This window comes from Lathamus discolor, chromosome 5 (genome assembly GCF_037157495.1).
Source record: "Lathamus discolor isolate bLatDis1 chromosome 5, bLatDis1.hap1, whole genome shotgun sequence".
Taxonomy (NCBI): Eukaryota; Metazoa; Chordata; class Aves; order Psittaciformes; family Psittacidae; genus Lathamus; species Lathamus discolor.
The window spans coordinates 116,590-140,714 of NC_088888.1; the positions used below are offsets into that span (position 1 = coordinate 116,590).

Sequence of the window (24,125 nt, forward strand, 5' to 3'; positions counted from 1 at the left end):
TAATAACAAAATACACTGTTCTCAGTATCAAAAACTACACTGAACCTGGTGCCTGGAATAGATTTAAAATTCCACAACACTTGAAATAGTTTAAGTGACAGAGGAGAATGATGCGTCTCCACACTGTCTCCCTTATCAAAATAAGCACAGACTAAGCAGTAAGTATTTTAGAGTTACTTTGGGAACAGCAAAGCATCGCTTAAGAAGTAATTAGCAAGAAAATTTTCCATCTACGTGTCTGCGCTGTAAAAAAAGCCATTGACTCATGGTGAGGTATTAATGTGCTGACTGAGAATACAGGCTGCCAAGGGAGCACAAGTTCCATGCTGGAGGCAAAGCATGTTCACCAAAGGTACTGGGTGGGTGTCTCAAAGCACACCTACCTACTAAAACATCTAAATACATTTATCAGCAGCAAACTTTAATCCATAATACGGTACTGCCATAAAAGGTGTAGTACAGTTTATGCTCGTTATGAACTACATAAAGAGAATCAAAGTTGGATTGTGTATCACTCTCAAGTGTAAAACCACAGCATAAAATTTAGATAGAAAAGTTGTCAAAACCAAAATGAAAACCAAGTCCTAAAATCAAATATGGGCTCCCACAGGCACAATGAAAACTTCAGGAAGGTCAGGGAAATAGTGGAAGCTATGAGGAAAAAACCCCAAAAACCCTAAAATGAAATAAAGGAGTATAATATTTGATAATGTATTTTTTCAAACATATCAAAAGCAGAAAGTATGCTACTGCTGTAGCAGTAAGAGATGCTCAAGGTGTGAGGACAATATGCAAGACATAGGCATGGCAAAAAAGCTGGGTACATTCTTTGCATCAGTGTTCACTGCAGAACATAAAGCAGCTCAGTTCCAACACACTTTGATGAGGGAAGCGTCAGAACTGTGTCACATCAAAGTGTCCACAGGAAGTACCACAAAACAAACTGGTTAATGAATAAAAACAGATTACCCAGACCAGGTGTAATTCATCCAAACAGAAACCGCTGAGCGTGTACTCTACTGGTGTTTAACTAATGCTTAAGCTGGTCTTGGTTCAAGAGAACCAATGAGAACCAAGAGAACACGGCAAGTGTGATAACATTCTTCAGTAAGTAGGTCTGCAGCCTGGCGAAAGGGTTGAGCTATTAATAGAGGCAGAAAGTTAAATGTGGAAACATCAAGGGAGCCAACAAAGACCTGGTAAAGGGAAAACATGTTTAATGCTCTCACAATATTCAGTGGTGTGGCCTTGCAACAAGAGGGACAACTGCAGGAAACCATGTTCAGACCCTGTGTTGAGTTCTGGGATCCCTACGACACAAGATGCTTTTGGAACAAGTCCAGCTATTGGAGACACCAAGCTCGTGTCTGGAGTGCAGGACACACAGAGAGCCTGAGAGAACTGGGTCAGGTCTCCCCTTGAGAAGGCCAAGGGGAGACCTAATGACCATCTGTAACAACAGAGCAGCAGAGCATAGACAAGACCCAGCCAGACCCTTCTCAGGTATGCAGTGACAGGACAACATACTATTTCTGTCTGTGGCAAAAGACACAAGCTGGGAGATGGAAAACTGTTGTTAGATGTAAGGGAAAGACTGTTTACTGTGAGGTTGACCCAATGCTAGAAGAAGGAAGCTGTGGAGTCTCCATCCTTGGAAGACACACAGATCTCATCTGAACAAAAGGCCCATGAGCACATGAACATGCAGGGGGTAGGATTAGAGACCTCCAGAGGTCCCTTCCTACCTACATGTCCTGTAAACCACTGACTGCAAATGCCACAGGTCTTCCAGGACCCTCTGGAGGGATTATGACACATACACATGCAGCTGATCTGGCAGCCAACATGGCATTTCAATTGGCTCTTCACAGACTGTGCCACCAGACTGCGAAGCTGTCCCAGGGTTAAAGAGAAGGGTTTTTTTCAGGGATTAGAATTAATTGTCTGTGTAATCCCCAAAGGATCTGTGCTGCTCAACATATAAAAGATCAGGAAAAGAGGTGATCAGAGAGCTAAAGTTTCCTGGTAAGAAATTCCTGAGCATAAGTAAGCTAAAACTGATGGCAAGTATATCAGCAGCACCATGCAATAAATCTAGGGATAAAAGGCTAACGTACAATGGGATGATGAGTTCCATATCACCCCCATGCAGAAGAAAATCCATGGAGTCAGTGTTAACAGTGTTCTAAAAATACCTAGACAATACTAAAGAGTGATCACTTGAGAGTAAAATCAGAGTATTATAAATTATGATAGGAAAACAGAAAACATGTGAGACTAAAATTAGGGAAGACCTGTCTCTTGAAGCACATGTAACCGGCGGCACTACAACCCTAGAGAGGATACAGCACAACTAGAAAAACTCCAGGGAACAACATTACAAACCATAGGGGGAAACGGATTCTTCACATAGTTTTAAACAGACCAAGCTCTTAACCTAGAAAGGGGATGACTGTTGTGGGTATTAGAGGTCAATGAAGTCGTGAAGGCTGTAGAGAAGATGACAGTGAATGAGGCTTGTTCTTTTAGATTTGAAAGGGGATTTAAAAGAAACAGATTTATAATTCTCCAAGGCTTAGACAGAGGTGAGGAGTTGTTTCTCTTTGACATGCCATCATCTATCAAAATTCAGATTATCTAATAAACATACTGTGCTCTATGGATTCCCTGAATTGTATTCTTATAACTTTGGGAGAGAAAGAGTGTGTTCTTCTAATTATTTTACTGGCTAATAAAATGTGGCACAAATTGTAATCAAAGGTAACAGCAGAGAAAAGATTTTCATCCCACTGGCAGCCAAAGCATCTTCCATAGCTATCAAAATCAAGGATGGAAAACAGTGCTTGTGAACGCTACTCACCTCAGATGAATGGGCAGTTTGATGTCAGTAAAACACAGGCCGTGTGCTTACAAGACAGATCAGTAACATTTTGCATATTCTACTTAATTTTCACTTGTCTTTGTTTTATCAATCCAGCCTGTAAGAAACAAGTGCTGTGTACCAAACTTGTTATTAAATCTGCAGATTGAAAGGTATGTTAAGTTTTGGTTGTGATCACTATACCCATTTCCAGATAACTGTATTATACAGATCATACATTAGCATCCACTGAAAACATTTTGACAATCACATCAACACAGATGGAATGCAGTTACCCAAATTTAAATTACTATAATTAATACATAAGAGTTATAATGATAAAATTGTATCTGAGCAAGGGAAAAAGATCCCTCAAAAACCTTCCTGTGCTGAAGTAAGAAGGTTCACATATATCAACATGCTCATAAGCTGGAAACAGATCCAATCTTGCCAGCGACTGCCTGGAGAAGAATGCCCACTTTGGCTTCCTCTAATTCAGAGACCTTCCACAGTCAGGGTAGTCTTGCTTAACTTTCAAACTGAAAAGAAGGTATTTTGCCTAATTTAGAGCATGAGAACTTCCTCTTACTGAAACAGTTCACTAATTCTAACTGTTTCTAACAATCCATCAGACAAATTCATTGCCAACATCTACAGCGAGTCTACTGTCTTCAGGCAGAACAAGGTTTGAGGTTTCCGTGATGGCTTTTTCCAACTTCCTCAGAGATGGGAATGAGTTTCACTTACAACCTGGCACTACAACAAACTGCATAAGACCAAGACAACATAAAACCTGGTATGCTGCTGGGGAAAGTGCGCTACCAGCCCTTGTCTTTAGATTTTATGGTTTCTGAGTGTGGTCTGGTGCCTATTGCAATATAATTGAGAAATGCAGCTATGTTTTGAAGCACTGGTTTGGCACACACAGAGTCAGGTGAGTCTGACAAAGCAACTAAGCAGCCATTAGATTCACGTTTCAGCACACCAACATGGAAAACAAATCCCAAATCACTTCTTGGATGTCCTAACCATCTCATGCCATGTCACATCAAGGGCAACCTGACGCTCTGGCCAAGTTATTAACTAAGCATGGTTGTCACTTCTGGAACACCTGCAGACATGCATTTGATACTGTAATTACTCAGCGGTATTCAACATCTGAAATTATCACTGTTAATGAAGTAGCTCAACTAAAAATGAAAAGATTAAAAAATTACAAGCTTTAAGAATGCAAAGATTTAAGAATGATTCACATCAATCCCTCCTTAAGAAAGAATCCAAGGCGTTCTCAGGAAGAGGTAGCCTATTTAGTTGTAACATTAAAATCTACAGTATGCACTCAACATAGGTCAGCAGATGAAAGTACAGGAACAAAACTAGAAAACCTTTATTTTTATCTTTAAATTTACTTACTTACTAGTCCTTACTAGAGTAAGGACAGGCCAACAACAATGCAGGTAAGAGCACTGTACAATTCCACAAAGAGAGACAATGCCAGCAACAGTGTGTGTGTGCATGCATATGTACACACAAACACAAGTTAAATCAGGTATCATTTGGTTTCTGCTACTTATATAACTGCTTTTTTTTTCCTTCTATTTTTTCTCTTCCTTAAACTCAAGCTTCATCTTTCAAACTGAGTTACCGCAGTGAGGAAAAAAGATGCATATGGATAAAAACCCATGAGGTTCAAGGGAACTCCACAATTTGGCAGAAATCAGTGCCAAATACACACATTAAATGGTGCAATTCCTTCCTCTCAGAGAACTCTTATTTTGTTTTAAGGATTTAAAACATAATCCTTGTCCAGCCTTAGACACACTTTTTCCATAAGGTACAACTCACTTGGACATATGATTTCCTTAAACCTGAAAGCTGCTCCTGACTTGCATAGCTTTGAAATAAGAAAGAAAATGGCCAACAGGACAATAAACAGAAATAGTCACCATGCTCTGGATGACTGCAGAAGCAGATCAAGAGTTTGCATGGGAAGGACGGCCAGTGTTAAAGTACGTAAGGGGAAAATAATTACTCAAAACCAGACACTAAGCCCCTATGGAGTAAATTTCTTAAAATCAACACTGACACCACCTGCATCCCAGTTAAATACGCTGGGAAAATATTTAGCCTTAATCCAGTAAACATGGTTATAAACCCAACATCTAATGTTCTAAAAAGGTCTCTTCAATTCTAATACAGTTCGCAGTATGATGAGCCAGCACGGCTCATCTTGGAATGCCAAGTGTCTGTTCCAAGAACTGCATCTATGGAAGTCTGGGAAACAAAATCAACAGCACAAGCAGTAAAAAAACACGCTCAGCACAGACACAAAACCTACTGAAATAGTCAGTGGCTTTGCAGCAGAACTTACACATATATGCACATAAAGAGAACGACCCACAACCAGTGAATTTACCAGTTCTTTCTATTTTGGCTATAAAAAGAACAAACGTAATATAGAATTCTATTTAAAACTAAAAGTTAAAACTGCAACAGGCAAAAAGAAATAAAGCTGCAACCATGATGTAACAATAACCATGGCTATCACCACAATCTGACCACCACAGCAATGAAGGGCTGGATTATAGGCCAGATTTCAATTCTTCTGCATCCTCAGCTCCTTAATCTTTCACCAACCCCACTGAGTAAAACACGTACAGGTTTATGCTTTCTGCTCAGTGAAAGAATCAACACACAATATGAAAGCAAACTCCTTTCGCACTGCCTAGCAGGAAGCATGGTTTTTATGTCACAGCACTGATTTCCCCTCACTGCCCTGGATTTGTTATGAGATTTTTTTTGTAAGCGAATGAGGTAATAGTTATCCACTTTTTAATTCACCTGAATTTTTCCCCAGCCTGAAATCTGTTGCAGGCAGCCAGACTTGATTCAATGTATTGGTGATATGCTGGACAAATAAAAAAAGGAAAATGAAAAGCAAAAAGTGTATAGACAGAAATGTTTATTGAAAAAGAAAATAAAATTAAAACACAAAAATAAAATGGGTGGGAAGCACAGCACACAGAACTAAGAGTTAAAAAAACATCTTACATTCTGCCTTAATGGCAGCACAGTTAATAGGGACAAAGGGACGTCTCGCTGCCTGCCGCAGCCGCAGGGTGTTTTTGCAGACCTGACGGGCCAGTTTTGTCCAACACGTTGTGTGAAGAAAGAAAGCCTGACGTGTTTTCACAGCCGACTTCGGGCTCCCAGTGTTACGAACTGGAGTTCCCTGTGTGGCCTGCCGGGACAGGTGAGTCCTAACATGGGATTCCTGCAAAAACACCAAACAAAAAATCGTACCACACACATGAGAACTGCAGCTTCAAAAAATTACACAATATGGATCAATTTACGAAGCTGAATATATACATAGTGTGTATAAGCATGGACATTTGTCCTGGGTTTAGCATGGTTATAGCATGCATAAGCACTGTACAAAAATGAGCTTATGTATGAAGCTGTAAAAAAAGGGAACTGTTTTTTACAAGGTACTGAAGAGGGACTCTTCATCAAGGACTGCAGCGACAGGACAAGGGGTGATGGGTTCAAACTGAAACAGGGCAAGTTCAGGTTAGATCTAAGGCAGAAGCTCTTCCCTGTGAGGGTGCTGAGGCGCTGGCACAGGGCACCCAGAGAAGCTGTGGCTGCCCCATCCCTGCCAATGCTCAAGGCCAGGTTGGACACAGCGGCTTGGAGCAAGCTGCTCTAATGGGAGGTGTCCCTGCCTATGGCAGGGGTTGGAATTGGATGAGCTTTAAGGTCCCTTCGAACCCAAACCACTCTGTGGTTCTATGATTCTATTGTGGGTGGATATATAATGCCATTCTAGATGGCATTTTATAGGGTACACACCATCTGACTGACAAGATGACATCTGTCCACAAAAAAAAGTGTGAAATAGATGTTTGTTGATCTAATAGTCAAATAAAGACAAGGAAAATTAAAGACAGGAAAAGGATTAAGGAATTGAGCTTTGTAATACCAAAGTTGAACACGTACATAAAAAATTCATACCATTATACATTCAGATCACAGCAGTCTTGTGAAAACCCCGCATTATTGGTTTAGGAACATTTATGTACACAATCCTACCTCTGTAGGCTGGCTGGAAGACAGTTTATCATCATCTGTCTGTGTGGGCATTTTCAGGCCACCATATTTCTTCCAGTAAATCCAGCAAGATGCACACAACCTACACTGCATATTAGGAGGACCCCAAGAATACCACTGGTGAGACTGTGGAGCTAAGGAGAAGAAAACAGCACAGGTAAAGTGGTGCATGCTACATTCAACATAATAAATCCAAACGATGCAATAGATGGGTTTATATGGGCATAATATACGGCATTAGAAAAGCATTTTAACACAGGTATTTAATACATTTGACATGGAGGAAGTAAGAACTTGAATTTTGAGTTATGTTTTACAAAAGCATCCCAGAAGTCAGCTGCAAATGGAAATTTCGAAAGTGCTTCCCTATTTAATTTTGAACCAAGGACATTTTCTTCCAGCAGACTACCAAAAAAAGTCCTATAAATCCTCTATTTCTAATCTTACCCAGGTTTATTATGTTGCTTGTTACTTACTACAATTAGTTAAGATCTGCTTTTTTGCTCAAGTCATGTAAAGTGAGTACTTATAAATCAAGATGCCCATATGAAAAGGAAAAGCACATCTGTTGAAGTCTTATGGAAGATGTACCTTTATCTCGTGCGAAGACTCTGCAGGAGACAATAATTTAACCTTTTTTCTTTTCTTCTGGTAATCTTTCACAAGAAAACTCTTCTTTACAAAAATGTGATTTGAAAAACAACCAGTTTAATTTAATTGGTGTTTGAGAGACAGACAGCCATAGCCACAGCACTAGTACATGAAAGCTTTTCCATTCTTGCCATTTCTGGAGTTTTTAATATCTGCTCTGATACAACCCACGCTGAAGGCTGCTGTTTCAAGGAGTCCAACAGGGACCACCAGAAACACACAAAATAGGAAGAACTCAACACACCCCTAACTCCCAACATCAATGGGGGGAGACACAACACCAACACTCCCCCAAACCAACCCCTGCAGCCTTGAAGAAACATCAAAATTAACACTGAATCTAATATTCTGAAGGAAAAGGAATAACATATCAGGGCCATCATATTCTACTGCTTCATCTTTCCATGCTTTCTGAATTGTTAAAAAAGAACAAATCATAAAGTGCATTTTAATATTGACATTTCATCACTATATTGAAAACGGTTCTAACTTATTTCTGCTACAAAGTCACTAAAAATTACCCTCTGTAGCATGATTGCAAAGCTAGAAATAGTGCAGATTAATATCAGCCAACCCCCCTGATTATTAAAATAAAAGAAGAAAGAAAGAAAACTTTACTTACTATAGCAGCTTTCACAAGCCCGACCTATTAGTGAGGCCTGTGCTTGGTAAGAGGCTCCCATCGCTCCATTGACTGCAGCAGGTTTCCCACTGTTGCTGGATATTTGATTAGGATTTGGCTTATTGCTTTAAATAAAAAAGAATAAAATGGATTTTACCAACCTTTTAGTCAACATGAAAACAAACAATCTAGTTCTGGAATTCTGATTCATGGTGACAACTTCTGCAGAATCTGCTCTAAACCACAAGGCTGGTTTTTACATCCCTCTTGTATTTTCAGCACGGTCAGAGACTTGCTATGTGAAGAGCTGCTTTGCTACTCAAATTCACAGATCTTTCTGAACTGCTCTCTCATGGTCAGAGCTACTTGGCAAGCAAGTAAAAGCCCAAATGTCAGGTCAAGCATCAACAAAACCTGACATAGCACAGGGGTTCCAGACAAGAGATAAGGCTTTACAAGGTGAGGCTGGGTAGACATTGGGTTAAGTGGGACAATTAAGAGAAGCAACACTGCCTGCAATACTACAAGGCTGTCCATCCCAGAAGACGGCATGAGATTACTGCTGCCTCCTGTTTCAAGCAGAAGCACATACTTCCACCAGCTGTAGTAAATGTGAATGTCTATAATCTTGGCAAAGCTCACCTGCATAACTTCAGGCTGTTCTGTCTGGGTTCTGTCCTAAATTACTTTCAGAGAGGCTGAAGAACTGGATTTGCTTTTTTTTTTTTTTTTTCCCTCTTCCTTTGTTTATATTATATTATTTTACCTACTGATACTTCAGTGAAGAAGGACTTTACCGGCCAGTTAATTCAGAGAGAATCGGTATACTCCTCACTAGGTAAGTACAATATTTCCAAACTCCAACTTTGCGGGCGTTAGTCACCCCTCTGACAAACTATACTCTCAATACAACGCAGGGCTGGATACACTGATCCCCCCAAAACTATTCATTACTTCAGGTAGCACAAAATATATTCAAGATTAGTTACAATGACCAACTGAAGAAACCTTTGGTGTATGAAGTCTCTGCTCCGAATGCCTGCAAGTCTGTCTCCTACCTTCTCCTTTTTCACTACATTCAGTGAGAGACACAATTTCCAGACACCCTTTTATCAAGTACCGTGGGCTCCAGGTACAAGAGAAGGGATCGAGACATGATTACATCTCCCACGTTATGATTTGTTGCTTGGCTGCCTTCCAGAGCAGCTATGAATTGAAAGGGACTCACAGGAAATGCAGACAGAACATTGCTTTTACAGGAAATACCTCATGATCAAGTTCAAAAAGGTATTGACCTCTGAGAATCAATTCTACTCAGATTTCAAACACAATAAAGCAGTCCTGAAGCAGAGTGGTAGCAATCCATTTGCCCACCAATGCCCCAGATTGCACAGTTACCAAAGACTTGAGAAGTCCTACCACCCTCATCCCATCAACTGGGGATTCTGTCTTGAGGAGACAAAAGACAGTAAGAAAGATAAAACAATCCCATATTTTCCACAGAGATTTTGCCATCCTGTGCTACCAGTCCCTCCTGAGAACATCCTGCAGAAGTCCTGAATTGTCCGCACGGGCCAAGGAAATCAAATTGAAAAAGCATTCCGTAAAGACTGAGCATCTTTCAATGCTCCTAAAGCAGCCACTTCCCTGAGGGAATGAGGGAACACTCATTACCAGAGGTTTCAGCTTGTTTTGAACGGCATCGTTTATTAGAGACCTGAGCTTCCAAATGCACATTTCTCCAGAGATGAGATTAAAAGACTGAATTTAATTGTCTGCTGTTTGTGTTATTAAATCTGTTTAAGAGAGAAATGTCTGTATGCAATATGGAAATGAAGTTCTATTGTATGCAGTTTATACAAGTCATTGAAAAACAACAGTGGATTTTTAAAGTCTCTCATTTGGTATTCTAGCATTCCACAATAAAAACACTCCTAACAATGGGAAATTCACATATATGTAAACTGAATGTACCCACAGGAAGCTTAACAGAACATCATCTGTAACCCTTTCTCTTCTCATAATCTTGAGGAAATTATGAATATGAAAGAGACATTATATCATGTTTCTGCGAAATACATGTTAACAAAAGCAGGTATAGCATCGAGTTTAAGTCTAAAACCCCCTCAGAAGAAAACAGATTTCATTGACAAGACTTAGTCAAAGATAAAACATTTGGGGCTGTGTGCTAGCTACCTTTAATTTACATCTCTTGTTTCTAGCTGAAGAACAGACTGTATCAGCTAGATAAAACTTGACGTAACTACATTAACAACTGCTTCTATGCTGAAACATTGCATTTACACAAATAGGAGGTATTGTGCTACAGGGACTGGAAAGCAGCTGTTCTGGAAACCCTGCTTTCTAAATGGTAAGGCCCTTCTTGCACGTGACAGCCCTCACAGCACTTGATCACCCTTGTGAAACTTCTCACCATTCCAGACCAGGCAGTTTGTAGGTCTATGACAAAGGGCTCAGTGAAGTACAAAGGTTTCACTTATGGTAAGAGCTTGTGATTTTCTGATTATATCGCTATATATTGCTTGCATGCAACAAATACTAAGAAAGTAATGATTAAAAAGACGACAAGAAAATACCATGCATGTAACTGCACGTTACTGTTTCCATTCTACTGGTACAACCTTCAACAAGAAGACTTTATTATTATACTCACTAGGTGGGGATGTATACTTGTTTCAATTTGCTCTCTGCTTCAGCTGCTTTCAGGCGTTTCTAGTTGAAAAATTAACACATTAAAATAGTTTATTACATTCAAATACCAGATTTCATAAAACTGCACACAATCCATCTTGAAACTACTTCTAATTTGTGATTCCACAAGAGCCTCCAGAGCACGCGTAGGACTCAACAAGATGAAACCCATGCAAAATGAGTTCTCTATTTTCGTTGTTAGTCTGAAATTATAGTTAGTCTGTAATATATTGTCCTCCCCAGTGAAACTCCCAGGCCTCACATAAAACAACCAAACTGTTACAATTGTTACAACCAAACAATTACAGTGCACGCAGATTACACCTACATGAACATTGTGGCCAACCTTAATTGCAGAATAAGTAGAAAATGAATGAAATTGCACACTCTGAGTCCTTCATCAGTCGTGTAACTCAATACATCTTGTGTGCTACATCTGACCTGAGGCTAGTATTTCACAAGCAGCAGAAGGAAGTGGAACAGTAAAGACCACTGACTGTTAGAAATAACTAAACATCTACTTCCTTTAAGCCATTAAAACTGTAGCTCAGGAACAGCAGTAGCAGGACAGCTACACTATTATCAAGACAGTCAGTGAATTTCCTGAATTACTACTTTCTTCATACTTGCAACAAATTCAATGCAGGTTGCACTCAAGGTAGTACTGCTAACTTCCAAAATGCTGAGTTCTTGTTATCACCATTACACAAGAAACTAAGACAAGTATTTCAGCAATGGGCACAATACATATGGAGCTCAGATGTCCACTGGTTATCTGAAACATTTGCCTGTATATAAAAGATGAAGGAAAACCCACTATTTCCCTGTTCTTCTCATACTCAAGACATTAATTCTGCTCACTTGCTTAAAAAAAAAGGAGGAAAAAAAGAAAAGAGGAGAGAAAAGGAGTTGAAACAAAAGGAGTTTTATTACGGGGGGTGGGGGGGGTGGAGGTGGTGGTGGCAAATCTGGGACATTGATATCCAGTAGTAATTCTTACCAGTACCTGCCTGCCTCTCAAGATCCCCCCTTTCTTTATCAGGTGTCTAAAGGTCAGTCCTCCATTTCTCCTACAACAGCCAGTTCTCTCCTCTGCTATTCTCTTTATTGTCTGACACCCAACCTCTGCAAGGTTCACAATCCAGGAAGATATTTACCACCTTGAGAAAAGTCACCAGCAAAAGACTCTGCTCCCAGAGCCTCTTGCCTGAGCCATGAGGCGAGGGGCAGGTTCCAGCTTTCCTGGTTGCACAGCCCCAGTTAAGCCTCCCCATGGAAACAGCATCTCTTTCCCATTTCAGAAAGCTGCCTCTGTGCCATCCATCACCATAACTCCCACATTTATAAACACTTCAGCTTTGAGGAGCAATCCATGACAAACAAACTCCTAAGCAGTCTATGCCACCTCGAACGCAGGACAAGAGCCCTTTTCCATCCAGGTTTCTGCTGTTCACAGGTGCCTTGTTGTGTTCAGTGCTACAAAAGCAACTTCCACATTCAGTGCAGTTGCAGTCCTTCCCCAGCACCAGGCTCAGCACCACTGTACTACCTTCAACAGGCCCATGGGAAACTCACAAACGTGATATGCTCTGCCTAGGTCAGCTTCTACAGGAGAAGGAGCAGCAGCATCATGCGCCGAGCCTCATAAACTGAGTTTTTAATCTGAGAACATTTCACAGCCCCAGCAGAAGAGGTCTCAACGGTGAACTCTTTCCACTTAAGAGGAAAGCTTCAGACCATAGGCTTTCCACAACTCTCTCCTTTTTCTTTGTTTTCCAAGTGAAAAAGAACCCGAGACTGTAGGTCAACAGGTAATGTGCTCCACTGAGGTTCCTAACAGACTGGGTGAATTTATTCACCCATTCTATAAGAGTATGAATAAATCTCCCTGCACACCTATCAAGATCATCAGAGCAATGTGAAAAACTCCATAAAGAGAAAGAAATGGGGAGAGTGGCCTTGAAGCACTGTCAAAATGTAAAGGCATTTGTAAGAAGCTGTGTCAGTGAGAAATGACTATACACATTAATTATATTTTAGCACACTTTTAGTACTGGCATGGGGCTTGTAAGGAATGCAATTTTGGCAATATCTTTCCTCCTTTATTTACGCAGAGAGCAAATGATATCCTGCCTTCTACAAAACAATCACACTACGCCCTTCCAGTAAAAGCTCTATTTTTTGCATTAAAACTGTGGTTAAACATTGCTCTCTAAAAGCAAAAAGGACGTTACAGCTTGAATTCACACTGACAGATCAACTGAAGGAGAAGAAAGGATACAGAAACAAAACTATCAACAAAGAGTTGCAATTTCTGAGATTAAACCTCTGCCTGTTGAGAATCAGCGAATGAAAACAGCTGAAGGGTAAAGGCTGGAAGCTGATCTCATGTTAAACAGTAACTACTGCAAACAAGTCTTACAGACTGCAGTGTAGGGGAGGTCAAGCTACACTAACCCAGCTTTTCACATGGGCCCTACCACTTTGAATCAATTACCCTTGAAATTGAATGCTATTTCTTTTTAAGATCTTCTGTGATGACTATCAACTGACAAATACCCCAAGAAATTAACATTTCCCTATGTTAAGTACTGTTTTCAACAATGGAAATCAATAAATGAGAGGGAATGGAACAGTGCTGCTGTACAGTAACGCAGTTACCCTTACGTAGGTTCTTCCCTTTTCCTGTTGAAAAGTCTTTTAGCATTGAATATTATAAGGAGAACACCAGATCCAGTGGAATTCGCCACCTGGCCTTCCTCATAATAGATCATGTAGTGGTCATGGTAAGTGCTACATCACCAAGAGTGACACCCAAGGCCTGAATTAGTTTTGCTAGACAGGTTCGGCTCTCTCTGAGAACATTAACACATCTTATTTCTCTTCACCTTGCGCTGTCCTGACCAATTTAGCACAGTTCAGCAGGGTTTACCCCAATCCAGACCAGCCCAGCACACCTTAGCCCTCTTGAGCCCAGTTTAGCCAAGTTCAGACCAGTTTAGCCCAGCACAGCACAGCTTAGACCAGTTCAGCCTACTTCAGCCCAATTCAGATCTGTCCAGACCAGTTTAGCACAGTTAAGCCCAACTTAGCCAGTCCAGACCAGTTTAGCCCAACGCAGCCCAGCCCAGTACAGTACAGTGCAGCCCAGCCCGGCCCAATGTAGCACAGTTTACGCCAGCTCAGTCCAGCCCAGTTTAGCCCAGTCCAGCTTAGCCCAGCCCAATTTAACCCAGTTCATCCCAGTTTAAAGCCCAGCCCAGTCCAGACAACTTGAGCCCAATTAGGCCCAGTTTAGCACAGTTCAGCCCGGTTTAGCTCAGCCCAGCCCAGCCCACACCTGGTCAGTCAATTGAAGCCCAGTTTAGCCCACTTCAGCCCAGCCCAGCCAAATTTACTCCAATTCAGCCCAGTCCAGCCCCATTTAGACAAGCTCAGATCTGTCCAACCCAGTGAGGCCCACTTCAGCCCAGTTTAGCCCACTCCAGCCCAGCCCAGCCCCATTTAGAAAAGCTCAGATCTGTCCAACCCAGTGAGGCCCACTTCAGTCCAGTTTAGCCCACTTCAGCCCAGTTTAGTCCAGCCCAGCCTCATTTAGCCCAGTTAAGCCTAGTTTAGCCCAGTTCAGGCCAGTCCAGCCCAGTTTAGCCCAGTCCAGCCCAACTATGCCCAGCCAACAACAGTTCAGCCCAGTCTGTAAGTACATGTCTAAAGCGTTCAATCCTTTGGTGTATTGCCATGTTCCAAGTTCAGGTGTTTTAAGTTTACTGAGTTACAAGTAAACCACAGGCATTTGTAAGAGCATTCAAGATGCAGATAACCATAAAGGTATGTGTTTTTCTTGTATGTGAGGCTAAAAACCTAATCCTGTGAAAAGATAAACACCATACCATCACACACCTTGATGGCTGTAATAACAGACCAGTAAGAAAGCCCTAGAGAACTTTAGGAAGGGAGTCTTTCACCAACCTCTCCAGAGCAACTCCAGGAAACAAGATCAGTCTCCGAGCAACCTAAGAGTGTCAACACAAGTCAATTTACACCTCAGTTTATCCTTACTCCATACTTTCAGTATCAATAAAATCTGTTCATCTCATTCTTCACAATCATCCCCTGCCAAATCCTTAAGAGCCAACACTCAGCACGGCTAAACTCTGCTGGCAACACCTTTCTAGGATAAAGATTAACAGCACAAAAGAAGTGAAATGACTGGAAACAAACCCAGAAAAAGAAACATTCCTTTATAAACAGCACAGTCTTTTTTATTTGTATTATGCACAGCACTAAAGGTCCCAGTGATAGCCTGAGACTCTACTATGTAGTAAAAGACTTTTTCCCTTACTTTCTGTGACCTAATGAGATTTTGTTAGGAACACCTCCAAATAAACCAGAACAACCTGAAGCAATCACCCTTCTGGCACACTGGAACAAGATCTGGAGCAGTTCCAAAGATCCAGCTAACAATACAGCTGCAGTCATTACAGCACAGGATTTGTTTTCAACGTGCTGTATCTAACGTCAGCACTATTACGCAGCAAGTAAAGGAGCTACAAACTTAAATGCTCAATCTTAATGAGTATTTCAAAATATTTTATGTATCTAAACCAAGGAGAAAATATATTAAGAATATTAACATATTAAAAGCACCAACATGGAAATTTTGCCTAAACCTGCTTAAAATATAACAGCCTTGGTACCCAATATAATCTTATGTTTCTGCTCTAGAGCAACCCAAATAATTGAACATTCCATCAGAAGGATGAACACATCCACTGTGTGCAGAATGTTCTCCATTTGTTTCTTAAATCCTGGTAATGCCAAAGTAAGGTTTTATTGTTAAATAAATACCTGGTTCCTAATGTTAGTAGCCACTTCACCACAGTGCATTTTTCCTTTTGTTTCAGTCCCTCGGTCCCTCTAACAGCTTCAAAGCCTAACACATTTGCTCTACAGCCCATTTCCTTCTTATTCCATACTGCAGCAGGAACCAGGAACCTTAGAATCACAGAATAGTTAGGGTTGGAAAGGACCTTAAGATCATCTAGCTCCAACCCCCCTGCCATGGGCAGGGGCAGCCGAGCACAGCTCGGGTCGGCTAAGCCCCGCCCGGCTCGGGTCAGCGCGGCTCGGCTCGGCCCGGCACGGCACGGCTCGGCCCGGCACGGCTCGGCCCGGCCCGGCACGGCTCGGCCCGGCACGGCTCGGCACGGCTCAGCTCGGGTCGGCCCGGGTCGGGTCGGCTCGGGGGAGCACCGAGGAACCGGGGCACCGAGGGGGTCTGGGGCAGCCCGGCAGCGGCGGCGGGGCGGGGCCGCTGTCCCGGCGTGCAGCGGGGGCCGTGTCCCCGTTCCCGTCCCTCCCGCTCCCCGCGGCCGCTCGGTGTCCCGGTCCCCAACGGCAGGAGCAGCCCGTGCCCTGGCGGCTGTGAGCCTGCGCCAGCAGCGCCGGGCGCTCCTCCGAGCGAGTCCCGGAGCCCCGGCAGCAGCGTTCCTGGATATTGGATGTGATGGAAGCCACGCTTTGGATGAGGGGGGCTCCTCAGTTTGGAACTGCTGAGCAAGGGAATGCTGTTCCGGCAAATCTGAGTTTCCAAGAACGTTCTCCTGCCATCTGGGAAAACCCAGCCTAGCCCAGCCAAGCACAGCACTGTGCAGCACAGTTCAGACCAGTTTAGCACAGTTCAGACTGGCTTACCCCAGCTCAGCCCAGTCAAGTCTGGCTTTGCCCAGTTCAAACCAATATAGCCCAACCCAGCACAGTTTGGACCAGATTAGCCCAATTCAGCCCAGTGCACACCAGTCTGGCCCACTTTGCCACACTTCAGCCCAGTTCAGCCCACTCCAGCCATGTCAAGTCCAGTTTAGCCCAGTTCAGCTCAGTGCGCACCAGTCCAGCCCAGTTTGGCCCACTTCGGCTCAGTTCAGCCCACTCCAGCCTTGTCCAGCCCAGTTTAGCCCAGTATAGTCCAGTTTAGCCCAGTGCACACCAGTCCAGCCTAGTTTGGCCCACTTCAGCCCAGTTGAGCCCACTCCAGCCTTGTCCAGCCCAGTATAGTCCAGTTTAGCCCAGTTCAGCCTAGTGTGCACCAGTCCAGCCCAGCTTGGCCCACTTCGGACCACTCCAGCCTTGTCCAGCCCAGCTTAGCTCAGTTCAGCCCAGTGCACACCAGTCCAACCCAGTTTGGCCCACTTCGGCCCAGTTCAGCCCGCTCCAGCCTTGTCAAGCCCAGTTTAGCCCAGTGCACACCAGTCCAGCCCAGTCTGGCCCACTTCAGCCCACTCCGGCCTTGTCCAGCCCACTCCAGCCTTGTCCAGCCCAGCTTAGCCCAGTTCAGCCCAGTGCACACCAGTCCAGCCCAGTTTGGCCCACTTCGGCCCAGTTCAGCCCACTCCAGCCTTGTCCAGCCCAGCTTAGCCCAGTTCAGCCCAGTGTGCACCAGTCCAGCCCAGTTTTGCCCACTTCGGCCCAGTTCAGTCCACTCCAGCCTTGTCAAGCCCAGTTTAGCCCAGTATAGCCCAGTTTAGCCCAGTTCAGCTCAGTGCACACCAGTCCAGCCCAATCTGGCCCACTCCAGCCTTGTCAAGCCCAATTTAGCCCAGTTCAGGCCAGCCCAGTTTGGCCCAGTTCAGTCCACTCCAGCCTTGCCCAGTCCAGTTTAGCCCAGTATAGTCCAGTTTAGCCCAGTGCACACCAGTCCAGCCTAGTTTGGCCCACTTCGGCCCAGTTCAGCCCACTCCAGACCAGTTTAGACTTGTTCAGCCCAGTATACCCAAGCCCAGCCTCGTTTAGCCCAGTTAAGCCTAGTTTCACCCAATTCAGACCACTCCAGCCCAGTTTAGCCCAATCCAGCCCAACTAAGCCCAGCCCAGTGTAGCCCAGTTTGGCTTAGCCCAGCTCACTTTAGCACAGATTAGCCCAGCTCAGCCTAGTCCAGTCCAGCTCTGTCCAGCCCAGTTTAGCCCACTTAAGGACAGTCCATTTAGCCCACTCCAGACAAGTTTAGCCTAGTTCAGTTCATTTTAGACTTGTCCAGCCAGGCTCAGACAGGTCCAGCCCAGTTCAGCCCAATCTTACTGCTGCAAAGCAGCACACAATACAAACAGCATAAAAACCCTTCACAGCTATGTGATGTATCAGAGGATTTGACAATGTGCCCTGTGAAGAGCACAAAAACATCTGTCTGGAGCCTAAAGTATTACTGTAGGCCTCCCACAAGAACACAAACAGATTTTTATGCTTTAACATGTTCCCATTAAGAATGTGGCAGACTGGTTCATGCTGAAATAGTCATTAAATTACCTGCTGCACGTATCTGTCAGTGGTTTTCCACATATAATAATACTCAATGATGCTTGTCAGCGACTTCCAAGGGAGCTGAAAAACATTTGTTACAAATTAAAGTGGTTCCAAGAAACTGCAAGTGCACATCTTATTAACACATGTTAAAATGAAGTATAGGTGATACACAACTACCAAAATGTCAGTGTACTCAATAACTACATTAAAATCCATATGCAAATGAATATGTTACTATTAATACTATACAACCTTTCCTTATAGTTAGCAGGGATGAAGAATTACAACAATATCACACATCCAAACCCAACTGTAATTTATTCTGTTTAAGCCATAAGGTTAAACAAAATGATCACAACAGAACTCAGATTTCCATCAGGAAACACAGAACGTAGTGTCTCTATTATAAAGTGTATCACATGGAGAACAACATCAGGACTAAAATAAATACATCGTGACAAGACTATGTTTGTGTCTCATGATAATGTGACAAAATACAATGGCTACTGTACTCAGTTCACAGGTTTTTCAAGTCCTAGAAGAGCTCAGCCCCTCAGCCAATGCCACTAGTTTGGCATAAACCTCCAAATACTCTCAACCACTAAACAAGAACAAAAGGATGCTAGGGACAAATGTTACCTTGAGCAACAAGAGTGGTTCTGACAACAGGTATTTCACAGAGGTATTTTCCATCACCTGGAAACATGCAACATGGGCATGGTACTTCCTAGAGGCATGCATTAACACCAATATTCTCTGCTTTCTATAAAGAGGCATGATATTTATATGGAGTCCCAGAAAATGCAGGTGTGGAAACATCTTGCCAACCTTACTCACTCCCCCCTGGGGCTTTCTGCGTGTCTAAAGCCAAAAGAATAGGTTTCTGAACCTTCAATGAAGTTCCTGTAACAACAGAGGAACACCCATCACACTGCCTCTCCCTGTGTGCAGGAGCTCACAGCCAGTTTTCCCACTGCTTGCTTGTGAGCACTTAGAGGAACCAAGCCTGGCTCCCACCTCTGCCTTTCAGGAGCTGGGATTCAGGTTCAGACTCAGCTATGAACTCTTTCTTGGGCATTGTACCAACAGTTGTAAATCCCTGTCCATCTGCACTTAATTAAGAAGCTGTAGTTTAACAAATGCCTAAGTTGATGTTTCAGTAAACAGCAACATGATTTGGTTTACTGAAATCCTTTAATTATGCATTAAGAGAAATCTACCCAAGCAAAGGCTAGTGATAGAAACATGTGTTTGGTATGAGGTGACAGATGAGCTGCTTCTCAGTCTCTAGGTCCATATTCTTTGTGGCATCCAGATGAAATACTGTCACCACAACTACTTGCCATTGCTAACAAGTACATTTTAGCATCTCCATGTTTGTTTTCCTTCCTGAGCACCTATTAACACATCTATGCTACAGATTACCTTTGTCATTTCTCTAGAAAATACTTCGATCTGTTTTAACTATGCTTGTGACACCAGTGTGCTCATTCAGCAGGCACCCACAATTAAATGAAGAGAAAATTAAGGTGCTTGTACTGGATAACCAATAATCCTTTTACACTCGGACTCCCAACTTGGAAAACCTGTTTGACACACTGAATTTGAGTATCCCGTATTCTATTTACTTACACACTTCAATGACAGCACAAGAGAGGCACGAGAATTTTCTAGAGGTTGTTCTGAACTGCCAGAGAAGCTGTGAACAGCCATAGAATAATGTACTCTCATTACCAGATTCTATCAAACACCGACTGCAGGAGGAAATTAGCAAAGAGGTGTCAGCAGTAAAAAAACAGGGAGAGGGGAATTTTCAGTTCCTGTAGTTTCTTCAGGGTAAAAACAGGCCACTCAAATCAGAGCAGCAGGAAAAACCTAGAATTACGCGGTATCTTTAAATGAACATGTTAACTTTAAGGCATGTTTCCACAATTGTCTTAAGTTGGAAATCAGCTGCTCCTGCTTTCTACAAATGCTTCAAGTCTGATTCCCAAGGTCTTTCCTGCTGTATTTGAGATCTGACAATTACATGTTTGTGAAAACTTGATCATGAAAACCTAAGAATTAACAAGCACAAAAGCTGTCTCTTACATGAGGAAAACAGTTATAATTGGAGAACATAAAATATTCAGGCTTATTCCACTGTACTCCCCTGCGGTGTGAGGTAATTAAAGTACATCAAGTAAATTTAATTAACTTAAAAAGTTTAGGTTGATTAGGATTCACATAGGGTCTTAAAGACAGCAGAACCTCAACAAATGACTCATCAGCTGTTACAGGAGCTCAACAGTTGATGAAAATGATTGTTCAAAGGCAAGACTGGTGACTGGATAACAAATGAGCTTCTCCTGTCTATTAAAATAAAGGTAAACTCCTTTACACCATTTAATTTATAATAATTGTTTGCTTACTAATATTTCATGTTTATAGCTTAATGCTTGGGCTGCACATTGAACGTTTTGAACGTTTGGGCTGCACATTGAACAGTGCCAATACTTACTAACTGCTGGAAAAGCAAATGAACCTGCCCTTTAGAACATTGTACAAGGACTGCAACTGCTGCCTTGCCTTGCAAATCCAGCCTGATTCAGCAAAGGCAACTCCTCTGGCACAGAATGACTTGAGCAGGCACTACATAACCCTCCTGCTTCAGAAGACTGCTACCAACCACTTTCTGCTACACCACATGACAATCTTGCCTCCAATATGACACCACTGCATGACTGCTTAGGTTCCAGTTTGACCTCAGGCATCACAGGGTCCAATTTTATCATTAGATCCTACGTGCAGACCTGGACAAGTTCACATGCACACTACCAGTGCATTAGTTTCTTTGTCCATGCTCTTGTAACAAGTGTAACAGTACTCACTTTTCAGTGATGAGCTACTGAAGAGAGGGAAGATTATAGATAAATGCATTCTTGTGGAAAATCACTGCTTTAGTCCTACGTATTTATACCTACCTCACCTTGCAGAAACTTTTCATATACCCATAACCTAAGTCTTGAAGGACTATTTCAGACGATCACTTAAACCCAAATATTTGTTTTCAAATGCCTATATTTTTAGAATGCTATACAGCAAGTGAGAACACAATAATTTTACTCTAGAGAAATGAAGATATCCCAAGATGACACAATTATTAATAACTGAAAGATTTCAAATTACATAGCAATAGATCAAGACTGTGTGCACCAAGTTACCAATACCATAGAAATTGATACGTAGAATAGATGTTCTCCTAATGATGTTTAAAAATGATATGCCACTTTTCCCAAGATAAAAGAAGCGACCAAGGACAGACTACCTACCTGTGTTAACTAAATGTGACTGTAATTAATTAGTGCCTCACCATCCACTGCTGCTGCACTCTGACTCATCATTAACATGCCTTGAGTAGGCTGCACAACCCTACCTCTAGATGTGCGCATGGCTCCCTTTGGGAGGAGGGCATGGAAAGATATGTGCATTTTGGGAAGGAAGATTCAGTGAAAGAGAGAAGGTATCTACCCGAGAGAAAATCTGAACACTTTACATGGCTTCTAGTAGACTCACTCATATCTAGCATTTGAGCATAGCAAACACATAAGCAATTTCTGCAACACATTACTCCACTGTATTACTTTAATGTATGCATATCTCCAGAATTCCATGCTATGTAACACAGCAGTTATACATAAAATAATACAATGTGAATACCAGAGACAAGGCTTAGGTATACTTGGTCACAAACAGTGTTAGGACTCAACTTGTACACAGACAATAAAACCTCAATTACATGCTTTCAACATTTTGAAAAGCCAAATACTAAGTATTAGGAAACATCTACTGTTTTGACTCGATGATCCTAAAGGTCTTTTCCAACCTAGTTCATTCTATGGTTTAGTTAGAAGACACAGCTACTGAACTACTGCACAATTACAGCTGAGGACCATTTCTCTGTATGAGCAATAATAAGGAACTGCATTTTACATGAAGATTTCAGGTCTAAAACTCTATCAAATATTCTTTTCCAATCATATTCCCTTGAACTTAACAGAGCTGTTTCATCCATGATGCAGTTTTCAACCTTATGCGATGAATGCAATGAACATTTTCTCCCTTGGGAATCTCAAAATTAAGCATGCAGATATAATACACCTGTTAAAATGTCAGTTCTTCAGAAAAACAATAGCCTTCCCTTCATCATTCCATTATCTGTTTCATTTCAGAACTGTGGAAGTGAAAGGAAGACAGCTTAGCTCAGTGCTAAGCCTCATCCCACTGTCCCACACTCAATCATGGAAGGACTTCTACATTTACCATACTGCATCATTTTCCCCTCACAAAGCCTATTAATAACCTCTGCAAAGAAAAAAATAGATCTGAGCTCTCAGAGTCAAGCAGAATGAGATTGTGGTGGAAATGTTTCAACTGACTTTGCTCTTACATAATGGATTCCTTTAGCTCAAATCCTAACCTTCTTACAAAGCCCAACCTGAACTTAGTACAACAGAGGAAGTCTTTTCCCTTGAAAGAAAGAAGGTCTACAAGAAACATGCAAAAACCTTTGCAAACTACTACTAACAACTCCAGAGAAAGTGTTAAGAAGCAATTTAGCTTAATTACTCTGCGTTACAGCTCAGCAAATGAAAGCTCTGCTGCCCTCCAGTACCAAACCCAGTGTAGTTAAAACATAATGGAAAACATTTCCTTTATTTTTCAAAAGAACCCAAATACCTAATAAGTCAAATAACTCCCTGTAGTGCACTTTAAAAAGCTATCTGAATATAAACTTCTCTCTGCTAATCATAGGAGGAAAACCCAGCTTTCCAAAACCACTCAGGGGAGTCAGCCATGGAGCCGCTACTGACTTTCAGTGGAAATTGTGCTGAAGTTCTGAAAAGTTGCTGTAACTTGTTCAGATGCTTACGAAACCCTCGTAGAAGTCCTTATGAAGCATGTCAGCACATGACATCCTACCTGGTGTTAAACCATTAAACGGATTATCTTTCCAATGAATGGCACTGAACAAGAAAGCACATTGATTTTCAGTTAGATAAAAACAGATGATAATTACATATATCAGCTGCACAGATTTCTCCCTCCTGCAGCTAATCTTCCAAACCTACAGAGAGCAGCTATGCTCAGCCATGTGAAAACACAGCAATGGGAAAGTGTACTACTTAAGTACTTACAAAGTCTTGTCGAATGTCATTGAAGTCCTTGCCATACTTTTCCAATGCCTCTTCAAATAAACTAGCTTCTGATGCTGACCACTCTTCCATTTCATCTCTACACAAGACAGGTCCTCCAAGTGGCACTAGAACACTGATGGCGCTGCTCAAATCATAGTTGTGTTTATGCAGTGTATCCATTGCATGAAACTAGCATGGAGGCAAGAACAAAAACCATGTTTAAATAGACAGTAGTCCATTTCAGTCAACGCAAATTCAATGTATTATTTCTTATAAGCCATGCAAGAAGTCTCAATTAGTGCTAAATTCAGATTTTATCTTGCTATCATAGGTTGTCTGCTCTGGAACATAAGGAAGATACCTTGTTTATTAGGCAATTTGGGAAAGGAAATGCCTTAACAAAACGTTTACTAAAAATATCATTACTTTATTAGTTCCTGCAAGCATTTCTAGAGAATCTTTAGTTGGTAGGAATTGGTTCCAAGTAACTCAACAGACTGTCTCTGGCATATATTGACTGAGGAGCTATTTTCAATTAACACAAGTTCTAAATAGCAGCTAAACCACTGCTGGGCATCTATGGGCTCGATATTCTCATTGCTGGCAAAGGAAGCCATTTATTCTTTTCATTATTATCATACTGAAAAACAAGCAAGACTTTTGTCCCTTACTAAAGTCTGTTGTCAGAGATGGG

The 24,125-nt window shown here is 42.1% G+C and overlaps 1 protein-coding gene across 1 annotated transcript in view; it reads right to left on the reverse strand.

The window, feature by feature from the left end:
* MTA3 (metastasis associated 1 family member 3) overlaps positions 1–24,125 on the reverse strand; it is a 134,262-nt gene that overhangs the window by 44,247 nt on the left and 65,890 nt on the right. The window contains exons 9-14 of the mRNA XM_065679279.1: positions 23,432–23,620; positions 18,258–18,332; positions 10,921–10,979; positions 8,247–8,371; positions 6,956–7,107; positions 5,912–6,134 (exon numbers count right to left, since the gene is read on the reverse strand). Coding sequence (XP_065535351.1) covers positions 5,912–6,134; positions 6,956–7,107; positions 8,247–8,371; positions 10,921–10,979; positions 18,258–18,332; positions 23,432–23,620 — 823 coding nt within the window. The remainder of the gene's footprint in view (positions 1–5,911; positions 6,135–6,955; positions 7,108–8,246; positions 8,372–10,920; positions 10,980–18,257; positions 18,333–23,431; positions 23,621–24,125) is intronic.